We start from the raw sequence: 13,721 nt of genomic DNA, 5'->3' as shown, positions 1-13,721 counted from the left end.
GTGGGTGGTCCCGTGCTAGGGAGCTGTTTTCCCCTAACAAAGATCAGTCTTAACTGAGCCTGTCGTCACTTTGCATCTAAGCTAACATACCTGCGGAATACCAAAATAATTTCCTTTTCTAACCCCTCAAAGCACAAACACCACACCAGAGCTGGGACCACAAACCACCTCGTCACTGTCATTGTGTTAATTGTTAGCTGTTACCTGTCCTGCACTTACCTGTGTAAAAGAGGCGTGTGTCTGTCGTTTTATTTTTTATCCAGTCCCACAGGTTTCCCCGCTTGGCTTTCTCCCGCCTCCCTAATCAGTCTATCACCAGTGGGTTTCATGTATTCCCCTCACGTGTTCCCGTTTGATTCTGATGTATAAAATAAGTGGTAAAATCGCCATTTTCTGAAGCATTGTCTTAGCAACTTGAGATTTTGCTTCCCGGCAGCTGTCAGTTTGGCTCAAGTAAACTCACAAAATTCTCATAGGTTTGGATGTTTCTTACATCGACAAATCGAGGGGGTTCTCTCTCTCTCTCTCTCTCTCCCCCCCCACTCTAAAATCAATTATAAAAAACTACAAATTCCCCTCCCCAATCCTCATCTTTCTTACCAATTTAGCTGATAAGAAAAGTAAATCTAGCTGCTCAATCTGCCTAGCTTTATCTTTTCAAAACAATCAACCAAAAAAGATCAGGCTGTCCCAGCCATTCGCGCCAGGGGGTCAAGTCACGGGCACCCGTAGGATTTAAACCGGCTGCTTCAGGGTAGCCCGTCTCCAAAGTGCATGCATGCAGTCGGCTCTAGGACTTTCGGAAACCTGCACAGAGAACACGCGTGTGTTTCACCTCTGTCTCCGCACACCCTCTCCTTAGAAAGCCTCTCCCTCTCTTGACCGGTCACTGCTCCTCCCCCTTCGATGTTCCAGCCACACCTGTCTCCTCACTCTCACCAGCCCCCACGCCACCCAAGAAAGCTGGCCCTCAGCTCTCCAGCTACACCCACTGCACCCAGGACACCCAAGGTCAGGGTTGCCAGGCGTAGTCACTGCTTCGGGGCTCACGGCAAGCTTCTCACTCAAGGGACAGGAGCTTTCTGTAGTGTCCAGGTGGCTAGCTGGAGCCACACGTCACCCCATGGGTCTCTGACAGCCAGAGGACCTTGGTGGCACTGAGGGAGTGGACACCGTGCAGGCACTCTCTGCACACAGGGTACTGCCGTGGGCCCACGTTCTGACAGTTTCTAAGGAATGGAGAATACGATCAGCCAAACCCTGTCCACTCAGCCTGCGGGCCCTGCCTCCTGTGCACCAACCCCGCCTGCAGACCAGGGCGGCCCCCTCCGTGGGAGCCTGGTCTGCAGACTTGAATCAGGGCAACTCCGAGCTCCTGTCTGCTGACCAGGACAGCCTGGGGCACCTCCTGAAAACGCAGAAGTTAAGGGAGAAAGGCCTGACCAACAGGAAGCCTCGGCGGGAGCGAGGGGCTCCACTGGAGCGCCTGGGCAAGAAACACTGTTTCCAGGCGTCTCACAAGACAGAGCCACCCAGAGAGCTGGCTGCGAGACACGGGGTCCAGCTGCAAACGAACGCTGTGGGCAGTGAGACCCAGGGTGAGCCCACGGGGCCGCCCCACACCCTACGAGTCCAGGACACCTGGCACATTCATGAAAGGCACAGGTGACAAGGGACCAACCAGCACAGTGACGACGCCGGGCGCAGAGATGTACAGACAGTCCTGAAACTGGTTTTTTTTTTGTATATTTGAAAAACTCCAACAATTCTCCCAGAAAGTGATGTTAGTTTGCACTAAGAAACAAGCTGTCTGTGCATGTAAATACTCTGAACTGGAAAAAGAAAGCGCCATTCAGAAACAGCTGCCCAGAGGCCACAGTCGGCAACGTCCTCGGAGCTAGTTAAGAGGAAAACGCTTCTCTGGGTTTGATGCATCTCTGAAACGAGGCCGCAGGCAGCCGTGGGATTCCAGGCTTCTCCTGGGAAACGCAGGCTCCCGTGCAGCCTTTCCCTGCGTTCCCCCAAACCTTCGAGCCTCCAGGACGGACATAAAGCCTAACGTTCACTGCGGCGTGAGGTCGTGTCGCCGTCCCTTTGTCGTCATCGGGGTCTCCTGCCTCATGACCCTGGTTCCCAGAAAGCCTCTCCCCAGATGCGCTCCCTGCCACACAGGCCAATAGCGTGTGCAGAGTTTTAGGTCAAAAGCTTTCCTCTCCTCCAATAGACAGTGAGGCCTGGGACGAGGAAGTTGTTCAATGGGGACAAATGAGACACTTTGGGGAGGGCCCCGGACGAGTTCCAAATGTACCCACAGAACCTCCTTTAGAAAACACCGGGACCAGTTCAGGAATAGGAGGTACGACCGAGGGGCCCAAGCAGTGACCAGTGGGCAGCAGAGCCCGCAGCAGGGAGCGCCAGCCCACCGGCCGGGCTCCGAGTCGTTGTGAGGCCGCTGGGACCAGCTACGGCGGGGCGGCGGCTCCCCCCTCGTGCGGACTGCCGCCAGGAGAACTGTCCCGCATCGTAGGACAGTGGTCACTGCTAGACCTCACATCAAACTGTGGGAAATGGTGGAAGACTTGCTCAAGATTTTCAGGGGCATAAACAAGAAGTTCCTCTTCAAAGTAAAGTAAGTTAGGCTTTGTTTGTGCATCCAAACTGGTTTTGTCTGCAGCTCCGAGGCAGCTCTGGGGGCGGAGAAGCAGAAACACCAGCGCCAAGCAACTGAAAACCTGAAACGGGCCTTCGGACTAAATCTTCTTAGCGGCAGCACCCACAGGAATGTGTGGGTAACAGACGTTGACACCTGAACCACCGGATAGTTTTTCAGAAAGCAGCTCTCACCAGTGCAAAGCAAACTTGTACCAACAGGACAGTCTCTGGGCGCAGCACCCAGAGTGCCCAGGACTTCAGCTGTCCCCAGTCAGCCTGCAGCGGGGGAAGTGGGGGGGCCCGGGGGGGGGGGGTCTCATCTCCACCCCTCCCCCTGCTGAGGGCCAGTCCTGGTTTCTGCTCCCTCAGGCCCTTCTGAGAGCGCCTGCTCCGCGCACCCAGCAGCGAGCGAGTGCGGGGCAGTCTTTGCCTTCAGAGTCCGAATCCCCAGGGGAGGCAGACAAAACAGACAGGGAGGTCTGATGGCCGTGAGAGCCAGGCAGGTTTGCTGGAGCAGCGCGGGTGAAGGGGAGTACGGAGGGACAGAGGGGGACAGGGGTCTGGCACGGCGACAGGGAGGCAGAATCACACACGCTGGTGTGGCCAGCAAGGCTGGATGTTGGTATTTGGGCAGATGTGGGGAGGAGGAGAGGGAGGGACTCAGGAACACACCTGCCGGAAGGGGGACCAGGCGGGGGGGGGAAAAAAGCAAGAACAGGGCCTGAGGCAGGGGCCTGGGCGCTGTGGGCAGAGCGGGAGGTAGGACTGGAGCGGAAACCCGCTGGAGGCGACCGCGATGGCCTGATGGCCTGTGACTGAGGCCACAGGTCAGGACCCCGTGCGGCCATGATGGGATGATCAGGTTCCGGTCCACCGCGCGTGACAGTCACCACCCACATGCGTTACAGAAATGCAGGGTCAGCGTCCAAGGACAGCGGGGGCCGACCTGTCGCCTCAGCACTGACCCGCCTTTCCTCCATGAACACGGAGCTGGGAGCCCATGCCGCGTGGGCTCCTCCTGAGATGGCTCCAGCTGGGAAGGCAGGCAGGCTGGCCGAGTGTCACCGCTCTGCCACCCCAACTCACGAACCGACCGAGGCAGCGGGCACTGGCAGCTTCCAGAACCTGAGCGATGGGAACTGGTGGTGCCCAGAGTCTGTCCGAAGGCATGGAACCCAACTCTGGACAAGCCTTGGTGCAGCCACCACCCTGCAGGGGACACGGGGACAGAGGGCAGTGCTGGGAGGCACTGTGAGCACGCAGACAGCGAGACCCACAGGACAGACAGCCCAGGGGCCGCACCAGACAAATCGCACGGGAAACACTGGTGGTGGGGGGGAGGGGCCACCAAGAATCACAAGGAAACCATGGAGTCAAAGGCAGGGTCGGTCCTGTAGGGAGCCTTGGAGGCTCTGGCAAAGCTGCTTCTGGACCCGGGGGAGGTCACAGGGGCGTCCAGCTTGTAGTGACCACAATTCAATAAGCCACTGTTTGTTTGGTGTTGTTTTCCATATGTTTCTGAGGTAAAAGGGTAATAAAGACATAAGTCTGACATTTTTAAAGCTTGCATAGAGCTTTTAACAAAAACAGCCAAGGAAAAGTTTGAAGGATTTATTGGTACATTCTGGTCTACAGGTCGGGACTGAGCCTCCAGGCCGGTCAGGCGCCCGGGCTGCATGCGTGCAGGTCTGCCCAGTGCCCGGCGCCTGACCGGTGAGGCCCAGCCCCTCCTCCGTGGCCAAGCCCACAGTCCCGAAACTCAGTCCTGCCGAGCGGCAGGGAAATGAATCTCCCAGACACGTCCAGGTTTGTCTGCACTGCCTAACCAGCGTTTCGGTGCTACATCCTTATCACGTGAAGTCCTGAAGTTTTTGTACAGACTGCAGTGGGACAAGGGAGAACCGTATCGACCCCAGAAAGGCATAATGCTGAAATCCCAAAAATGTCCGACATCCCCAAGGACATCGAATGCAGCGCACGCTGAAGCCGCTTTTCCACATGGAGTCCCAGGACCCAGCTGGCCTTTCTGAGTCAGCACAGAAGGCCCCGTTGCCCACATTCCACTTCTCACGTGGGCCACGGAGCAGCCACCGGCTCGAGGTTCCCACGCGCGGCCAGGACCCTGTTCAGACGTCAGGTTGCTTAGCTCCTTCCTTGGCTAATCTGTCGGCTTCCTCATTGCCCACCAATCCCGAGTGACCAGGAACATGCATCTGTCAAAAAGATTTTCCCTTTTACTTTTACACCTTCGTGGTGAGCAACTGAACCTTGGGGGCGGGCGGAGCAGGAGGCAGCTCCCCAGCCCGGCCCTGCAACACTGAAGGGAACAGGCACTGCCCCCGCAGCACTGTGTCCAGGCCACGCTGAGGCAGCTCTGTTCCGATTCCCCACAGGTCGGCTGTTACCACACGTCCTGCTTTCCAGGCAGAGCGCCTGCACTGCATGTGGGCGTGCGTGTGCACGGCACACACACTCACGCTGCACACGATGCCTGCGGGGGCCGCACCGGGGTCAGGCACTGCTCTCAGGGCTGGGAGCAGGCTGTCCAGGGGCTCAGCAGGCTCGGCCGGGAGGGGAGGGAAATGGGGGCCGTTTACCTGGCTCTGGATTGTTTGAGAAAGTAACTTTAACGGGAATTGTGGATTATGAGAAAAAACTTCCATTGGGGAAAAACAGTCACGTTACTAAGGCTCTGATCACACAACCTCACCTTTAGGAAAACACACTACAAATCAGCTTGATCTAACACGGTGGCTGCTTCCAAAGAAACCAGCGGGCTGCCAGTCCCCTGCGCTTTGCCGGGAGGTGAGGCCAGGCCGGGGAGGGCGCAGAACAGTGCGTCCCTCCCGCTGCCCGCCCCCGGTGAAGCGGCACCACTTGGGCGACGGGAAGACGCGCCCGGGCTGACACGTAGGGCGACGCGCGTTTGGGAACCTGTCCCTTTGACTCGCGTCACCTCTCAGGTCCGCTGAGACTTCGGGCCTAATGGCCACCAGACAGGGCGCCTGCGGGGACACTCACCCACCGAATGTCCATGCCCTGGACGAGCCTGTCCAGCTCCAGGAAGTCCTCCCTGTTGATCACCTCCTTCCCAGTGCTCGTCCTCCATCCGTTTTCCTTCCAGCCCTGCAGCCAGTTAGTGATGCCTGGAAGCCATGCCCCCCGGCTGTGAGTCTCCGTGAGCGGTCTCCGTGAGCGGCCGCCGTCCTGCCCGACTGCCCACGCCCCCACTTGCGCTCTGAGCATCACTCTGGGCTTTTCACTTCCTTCCCTGGGCTGTGCACGGGGCTCCAGCAGACCGGTAACCTTTCCTGTCTCCTCTCTTCACCCTAACTGTACTTGACCTACAACTCTCAGCCTGAGATGCCCCCTCCCCCAGGAAGCCTTCCCCAGCCTTCAGCATTGCTCCCTGTCCTCCTACACACAGCACTTCCCAAAGAGGCCACCAGCACGCCACCCTCAGTCACCTGCACACGCCGAGACTCGAAGTGCCCCCAGAGCAGGGCTGCATCTGCCTTCCTGCCAGGTCTCAGGTGCCTGGCAAAGCAACCCCCGCGGGGGAAAGGCTGCAAAGGCAGACCGGGGCTCCAGATCCGCACTTCCGCCTTCACACTTGGCAGACTGGCACGGGGGTCCCGCCCTGACACAGTGCCTCCTCCAGGGAAGGAAGGCCCTGTGTCCCGGCAGGTTCACCAGAGAGACACTAGAGAAGTAGAACACGAACGCTCACCGTTGATGGTGAACATGCTGTCCGTGTACAGGACCAGCTTGTCGATGTCCTGAGCCCTCGCCTGCTCGATGGCTCTGCAGGCCGCCTTGGAGAGAGGAGGCAGGTGTCAGGCTGCAGAAAGCGCTCCGCGTTCGACACGGCTGACGTTCTGCTACTTCAGAACGGAAACCTTCCTTCTTTTCTGGGCTGCCTGTAACGCCCGTGCTCTCTATGTGAAGTGGCGCTACCTGTAACGCTGAATCCCGCTGAGACGCCGTTTGAAGTGTCTCCTAACTTTCTAGGAAGCTCCGGCCCTTCACAGTTGTCACCGGCCCCACACCTAGTCTCGCCTGGACGTGAGTATCTGACACACGGACGGTAGGAAGCCCATCAGCACGGTCTCAGTCGAGGCTAAAAACAGTAACTGCGGCTGGCAACTTACATGAATTTCTGCTCGTTGGTTGGTTTGTCGCCCAGGAAGTCTAACGCCTACATTTCTGGTTTCAAAACAGAAGAGAATAAAACTAACAGGTTAATACGTATTTTTGTTTGAAATACAAAAGCAGCATACAAAAACGGCCTTCTTCAGAATCAAACGAGCAACATGAGGATTTGACTGGGAACGCCATGTGTGCTGTTGAACCAAGGTCAAAGACACATTCCATCCCGGGCTGAGACGCTTGAGCCTGTGGCGGGGCTGGCGCCGAACCTGTGATGCTCGGTGCCCACCAGTTTGCCGGCACGCACAGCGCCTGGCACTGAAATGCAACCCAGGTAAAGGCGCTTGCAGACTGCACAGCTCGAGCGGAACGTGGAGGGGCACTGCTAGCGAGCAGCTCCCATTAAACGTGCCCGACAAGCCACGGGCCCTGCAGACACGGGCACGCTGCCCGAGCAGTGTGTGGCTGCCTCCCGCGGCCCGAGCCCCTCTCCTCCCCGGCACCCGAGGCTGCGCGTCCCTGGTCACACACCCTGCCTGTGCCTCTCGCATCTTTGGGAGTCGTGGTGACAGGAGGGGCTCCAAGCCCCGTGACCGGTCCCTTCACACCCTGCCAAAGCCATCTCCCTGGGGCACCGGGCCTCTCGTAGGGTGGCACTCGGGTCATTTCGGTGTGAAATCTCACCAGCAAGACTCGGAAGCTTCCCGGTCGGAACGACGCTGCCCACCCCTGGGCAGAGCTGTTTGTCCAACGGCCAAACAGCAAGCAGGGCCTGACTGTCCACTCGGGAGTTTTGGAACGCGGCCTGGGGAAAGGACACCCTCCGCTGCCCTCTCTACTCACAGCGGGTGGCCGGGCCCCCAGTACACGCCGATCCCAGCACGCGGCCTCCTGCGCCCGTTCCTGGAGCAGCAGCCATCGGTGTAGACGACGACGTGTTCTCCTGTGAGACGGACAGACGGGCGGACGCTCAGTGCGTGCCGCCGGCCCAGCGCCGCTGGAAACTGAAGCTTACCCAGCACTCACTGTGCTGGGGTCGGCACGCCAACCCAGAGAGTACCCTACAGTTCTCCCGAAGTTTCCTGGCTAGAAAACACTATCGCTTCCCGACACGGGGGCACCTGACGCCTCCTGCCTGGACTGCACTCACGTCTGGGTCCTGCACGCCAGGCACACTGGGATGTCACTTGGAAAACCCAGGTCCCGCTGCCGTGGGAGGTGCTGCGCACAGCCCTGCTGCAGGGGTCGCAGAGCCAGGCCACTGTGCCTCTCCTTGGGGGCAGGGGTCTCCTTCATTCGAAGGAGCCATCCTCCCAGACCAGCAGTGCCTGGGCCTGGTGGGGACCTGCCCGCCGCAAGGTCACGTCCTCTGACAAATGCTGGTCTGTGTGCTTTTCTCAGTGTACTCATCACCAGCAAGCTGGGGTCCTCCTGGCTTTCCTCCAACAAGACAGAGATTTTGACCAACACACTAACGCCGTAAAGGACGAGGGGGAAAGGACTCACAGGAGGCCACCCTCCGGCCCCCATGGACTGGCAGGACACATGGGCAGGGCGTCAGGAGAAGTCAGCAGCAGGGGCGCGGGAGCAAACAGGCAACGTGTGCACGAGGACGAGGCCTCTGTCCCAGGAGGGCAAGCCGTGCAGCGACAGGCAGGGGGGCGGGCTGGGGCCTGAGGGCACGGGAGTCACGCCTGCTCTGGTCACCTGGACTGGGCGCCACCGACCCGACTGCCAGCCTCCTCCCTTGTCACTGCCCGTGCCAACTGCCAGCACCCACTCGCACCAGGCCTGTGGAGGTGCCACCGTGCCTCCTGCCACTGCCAGAACCCTGCAGGTGGCTCATCCCCAACCACGCACAGCATGTGCTTCCGTTCCTTCTGGTGACGGCCACATCAACTCCCCCGGGGGTGGAGGCGTGTAAAGACTGTAACTGCAAAACCCATCTGCCCAGTTCCAACACCCCTGACCCAACATTTTCTAACTTCACTGTAAAATGGCTTCTTCTTGGTGGAAAACACAGACCTACAAATACGCTGACTTGTTTTTGAGAAAATGCTACTCGCTCCCGTTCCCTGTTCGCATGTGTGAAGGACGAAAAGGAGACTATGAGTTAGTGAAGTGAGTGGGCGGCGCCTTGGTGTGGGGGGGGACAGGCCCGGGTGGGGTCCCCTTGGGCTAACTTGTGCTGAGCAAAGATGTGGGCACTGGCTGGTCCTTGGGAGGGGCTCCCGCAAGGCCCCCCTCAGTGGGAGAGGCCGAAGTCGCCGCACGTTCTCTGGGGGACCTGGGATGCTGTGCACCCAGGGAGCAAGGGTGTTTCAAAGGTCAGTGTCTGCCACTAGGAACCCACAGAAAGGCTTTCCTGTGAGTGTCCGAAATTGACAATTCCGTACCACACAGTCAATTACAAAACAGTAACTTAGAGATGTTTAAATACACGCCCTTCAGGTAAGAATGAGGATGTTAAAGCATCAGCTCAAGTTTCCCCCACTAAAAACTGAGAAAAGTTTTTACACATATAGCCTCATTCTGCATTAAAAACTAAAACTCCAAGAAAGCTGTACCCATGTAAGAGAAGGAGTCCTTGCCGACGGGAGCCGTCGCCCCCAGGGATGGCTTCCCAAGCTTCGTACGTGGCCCCGAGTCCTCCTCTTCGCCTGTGGCCAGGGCCTCCCGGAGCCGCTTGCTGGCTTTCGCTCGCGGTTCCTGTGCACATTCGTCCCTGTGCCCTGAAAGACAGAGTCTGCTCGGAGACAGGGGACAAGGAACCCAGGAACTCAGCGAGTCACGTCACGTCACTGAATCAGACTCAAAACCCCCTCTGTGCGCGGCCCTGTGAAAGGGGCGACCTAAGACAGCCCACACCCCCACACTCCCATGGCCTGCAGCTTTATGCCCGGCTCCCAGGGTGGGCCTGAGAAGGGCAATACGAGAAGAGCAAGGCCTCTGGGAAAAAATAAACCTGGTTTTGATGCTGATGCTGGAGATGCAAGGGTTATGAACCCTCTGGCATCGCAGAGAGCTCAGGAACCTGAGGGGCTCCTTCCAGAAAAAACAAAGACCAGAGTCTTGTACAGAAACCAGAGAAGGAGAGTTAGAAGAGGCGCCTGGCGCTGTGACTGAACCGCCCGACCGCACAGCAGAGCTCTGAACGGGGAGCAGGGACTCCGTGCGGGTGGGCAGAGAGCGGTTCCTCGGCACGGAGTCAGCTCCGGGGCACCGTGCTGTGAAGACAGTCAAAATGACAGCAGAGGACTTGGGACATGACGCGAACTCAGTGGGCAAAGCAGCGGCAGGGTCTGAGAGGGCTGGCTCCAGCCCTGAGAGCAGCTCTGTGTGCAAAGTGCTCTCAAAGGGCATGGCGGGCCGCACAGAAACAGTCCATGCAAGGAGGGGTGCGTCGACGCCACACCCTTCACTGTCTGACTCTAAGAAACTGCCACGGCCTCCCGGCCTCAGCAACCGCCCTGGTCGGTCAGCAAACTCCACCTCGGGGCGGAGGCCCTTCGTCAGCAGAACCGTTGAGCTTGCCGAAGGCTCAGGTGGCGGTGAGCGGAAGAGCATCTCTAAGTGAGGGGTGCGCACTGTTTCTTGGGCAGACTCAACGCTCCGCCGTGCAGTGCAAACACAGCTTCCAGGTGCGCCGGGAGCCCGGATCCACGGGACTGGCTTCCCGGAGGTGGCCGGGACTGAACCTGTGACCTGGGGTGTGCCCGTGCGCGCACATGTATGAAGGTCTCTGACTGGGAGGTCGCTGTAAACTTTTAAGGAGGGTCGATCCACAGACATAGAGAACTAGCTTGCCTGAATACTCACAGCCCGTATTAAACAGACACATACTTGTACTGGAAAACTTCAGATATGAATAAATTACTAATTGGTTAAAACAAAAAAACCTGTGAGCAGGAAATAGCAAGAACCCAACCAGGGCAGGAGCCATACTTCCCAACTTGCTTTGTGTCCTGAACTGATTCTCCACCCGAGCAGACAGTGTAACTGTCTCGTCAGAGCCTCTTTAAAGAGCAAGGGAGGTGGAGGGCGGGGCAGAAGCACAGGCTGTGCCGCTCTCTCCACCCGGGCAACGCGCCTTTCAGGGCAGCTTCCTAGCATCACCCGCCGCTGCCCAAATTCTGCTCCGTCCCAGGTGCCAGGGCACCTGACGCGGGCAGCTGTTAGAGTGGGCTCTGGAGACCGTCCAACACACGCTGATCCAACTCCCATCTGCTCAGCCTTAATCTACCGCAGCAAAGAAACCCCGTGAGTAAAGTTAATAAAAAAACCCCACTCCTTCAAGGTAGGTTAAGCCCCACTTTTTGAAATGATGTGCTCTAGAGCAGCCTGTTCATCCCGCAAGCCTGCTGTCCCTGCGGTAGGCCTGCAACCTCAACCGACCACCCTTCCGGTAACACGCGGAACTGCAGCCGACTCCGACTGTGTGCCTTGTCTTAACAACAGAGGGGCCCCTCCAGGTGCATGCTGGCTAAAGAACTCCGCTCCTCACTCCAGAACTGCGGCCCATCCATTCCAGGAACAAGAGCAGGTGTTTTTTCAGATAAATGGCTGGGAGGACACTGAGCGGAACCAACAAGAGAGCCAAGTCCTGGCTCATCCCTCACACTGTCACTGACAGGCCCTGGCAGGCAGGACAGAGAGCGAACGGAGGTGGAGGGAGGGAGACATGTCTCACTCATTCACTCAGCAGTCCCGAGCCTGGTCAGGTAAATCGCCAGGTGTTCTGATGATAGCACAGGAGGAGGGGAGCCCTTGAAGTTCTGAGTGGATCGTTCCCACCATCTGGGAAAGAGAGCCTTTGAAACTATGTTCATCCTGAGGTCTGGAGAGGGGAGGAGGGGGAACTAGAGGCCGGCTGCAAGCATACAACCCCTGAAGCCCCATACTCGGCGCGCTCAGACGAGCTGGGGGCCCGCCTGCACCTTCGTGCTCCAGTGTGTTTCGTAAACAAACCTGCTAGCTCCCGGCCACTGCACCTGTTGTGCTGTCTCTCCTCCGAACTCGTCTCTTGCACGCAAGACAACCGAGGAGGGAGGGGGAGAACCCTACCTCGGGTCTCCCCAGGAGCAGAACCACCGAGCTCACCTGCTCTCAGCCTGTCCCCTAGTCTGTAAAAGGGAGAAACGTCAACAATCATCTCCCCTATCTGCTCATTACCTAGCTGTACAGATCAAGTGACACCTGGGACCGGAAAGGCTCTGAAGAGGCTACAACGTCACAGGGACGTGAGCCGTGACTACCTTGTGAGTCTTGGGGGCTCCCAGGGTTCCTGACGAAGGCCCAGGCTTCCTTTTCCGTGGCAAACTTCTTAAACCTGGCAGCGGGAAACCGGTCCACCTGCTCTCTGCATTCGTCCCTGGAACAGAGGGCACTGTCACTCCCTTCCCCCTCCCTCGGTCCCGCTCCCCCTTTCTAGGTGATTCTCTCCCTGGATTGGGACTAGTATGAGAAGGCTGGGCTGCCCGCTCTAGGGGGCAGAGCCACGCCTCACTGTGTGTGGTTTCATCTCGCATGTCCAGCCCTTCCACATACTAGCCGGCCCACCAGCACCGCAAGGCGTTCCTCGGACTCAAAGCAAATTACAATACTGGGGTCTTCGCAAAAACAATGCTAGCGATCGCTTCCGCGACGGGGTGGCTCGCTCACCAGGTCAGAAAGACCCCGGCCTTGCGGCCCCTCCTCACGGCGTAGAACATGCCTGGCTTGCCGCTGCTGCAGCGCACGGCGGCCAAAGCGACTCTCTGTACCGCGCCCAGAAGCCGGGTCATGCCTCACTGGCAGGCACCGGCCAGCATCTTGCTTCTCGGGTTCGCGTCGCCATCACGTGGACCAAACTTCCTGCGGTGGCGCGGAGAGATGACGCTAGACCCCGAGTGGCTCGGTCGGTGGGCGGGACCTAGAGCCAATCCCACTTCAGGTTCCTGAAAATCAGGGTAGCAGGGCCCGGACTGGGGTAGAGGGGCGGGACGGGCTCTGGGGCTGGGGAGGGGCGGGGTCTAGGCTGCGGCGACCGGGCCGCAGAGAATTGGCCTCTGTGGAGAGAAGGAAGGCTCTGGGCGGCGTGGGCGGAGCCAGAGGAAGGGCGGAGCCTATGGCGGGGCGTGGTCTACGGCTGTTGACGAGTCAGGTGCCGACCGGGCCTTGTGTGGGCGGGGTCTGGGAGTTGTGGGCGTGGTGAGGCGTTCTCCGGGGCCGGAAAGAAGGTGGGGCTTGTAACTGAGAATCCCCAAGGGCCCCGGAACAGTGCTTCCTGACAGCTGCCCCCTCCCGCACCCCAGCGAGATCTTGAGGTTAGACCTACTTAGGACTTGCTTTTCCAAGTCAATTGACTGGCTGTGGTTGTCCTTTGTCACAGTAGTCACCTGTGTTTAAATTTCAATCAGAGAAACAGGGCAGCGAGAACTACAGGTGAAATATTTTGGTCAAAGTGCAGGTTTTAGTTAACACATTGTTTTACTCACTTTGAATGGCGTCTTTAAAATTGAAACTTACACTTTTAAGTGTTGATTATTGGTGTTAAAAGAAAGAATGAAGAGACTGGTTACAAGACATGGTTGTAACTAAGACTTGTTGATGGGACAAGGGCGTTAACAAAATAATCCACTTTGGGTGTCAAAGAAGCTTGGACGCCCCTGCCCCGTTCCTTCCGCGTGCACTTTCAGGTCTCTGCTAGTTGTGGGCGTCTTACCAGTCTCTTCCCTCAGCATGGATGGCAGCGGAAAATGCCTCCTGGTGGCCCAAGGAATATAGGTAAATTACTGAGCTATGGGCTTTGTAAGTGCAGCCTTCCAGAGAGAATGTACTCTTGTCATTTATTTAACTGACCTCCCTACAGGTGGTCATCCTGCTTCACCTAAAGTGACCAGTTAACAAGAACGATGCGAGCAAAATTCTGGCACCTTGGG

General features: G+C 58.0%; 2 protein-coding genes across 3 annotated transcripts in view; one reads left to right on the top strand and one right to left on the bottom strand.

Moving 5' to 3' along the window:
- Nucleotides 1-13,721, top strand: part of RPS7 (ribosomal protein S7) — a 175,095-nt gene that overhangs the window by 155,274 nt on the left and 6,100 nt on the right. The gene's annotated exons all lie outside the window — the stretch shown is intronic.
- Nucleotides 4,250-12,729, bottom strand: RNASEH1 (ribonuclease H1). 2 transcript variants are annotated; one of them, XM_053925129.2, is made up of 9 exons: nucleotides 12,463-12,729; nucleotides 12,057-12,172; nucleotides 9,369-9,533; nucleotides 7,645-7,744; nucleotides 6,804-6,858; nucleotides 6,383-6,467; nucleotides 6,120-6,218; nucleotides 5,674-5,798; nucleotides 4,250-4,865 (listed from the first exon to the last, which is right to left on the bottom strand). In XM_053925129.2, exons 1-9 carry the CDS (start codon nucleotides 12,582-12,584, stop codon nucleotides 4,779-4,781), a joined length of 954 nt encoding a protein of 317 aa, XP_053781104.1. In that variant the 5' UTR covers nucleotides 12,585-12,729; the 3' UTR covers nucleotides 4,250-4,778. The 2 variants fall into 2 exon arrangements, with proteins under 2 accessions (XP_053781104.1, XP_024408207.2); XM_024552439.4 differs by lacking the exon at nucleotides 6,120-6,218 and having other exon boundaries at nucleotides 12,463-12,716.

This window comes from Desmodus rotundus, chromosome 5 (assembly GCF_022682495.2).
Source record: "Desmodus rotundus isolate HL8 chromosome 5, HLdesRot8A.1, whole genome shotgun sequence".
In the NCBI taxonomy this organism is placed as follows: Eukaryota; Metazoa; Chordata; class Mammalia; order Chiroptera; family Phyllostomidae; genus Desmodus; species Desmodus rotundus.
Note: the sequence above shows the minus strand (reverse complement) of the source record. Positions and strands in the feature narration are given on the sequence as shown.

Coding starts and splice junctions, on each gene's coding strand:
- RNASEH1 (XM_053925129.2), bottom strand. CDS start 12,584: ATGACCCGGCTTCTGGGCGCGGTACAGAGAGTCGCTTTGGCCGCCGTG. Junction 12,173..12,462: donor GCCGGGGTCTTTCTGACCTG/GTGAGCGAGCCA, acceptor CCTCTGTTCCAG/GGACGAATGCAGAGAGCAGG. Junction 6,859..7,644: donor TGGGGGCCCGGCCACCCGCT/GTGAGTAGAGAG, acceptor TTTTGAAACCAG/AAATGTAGGCGTTAGACTTC.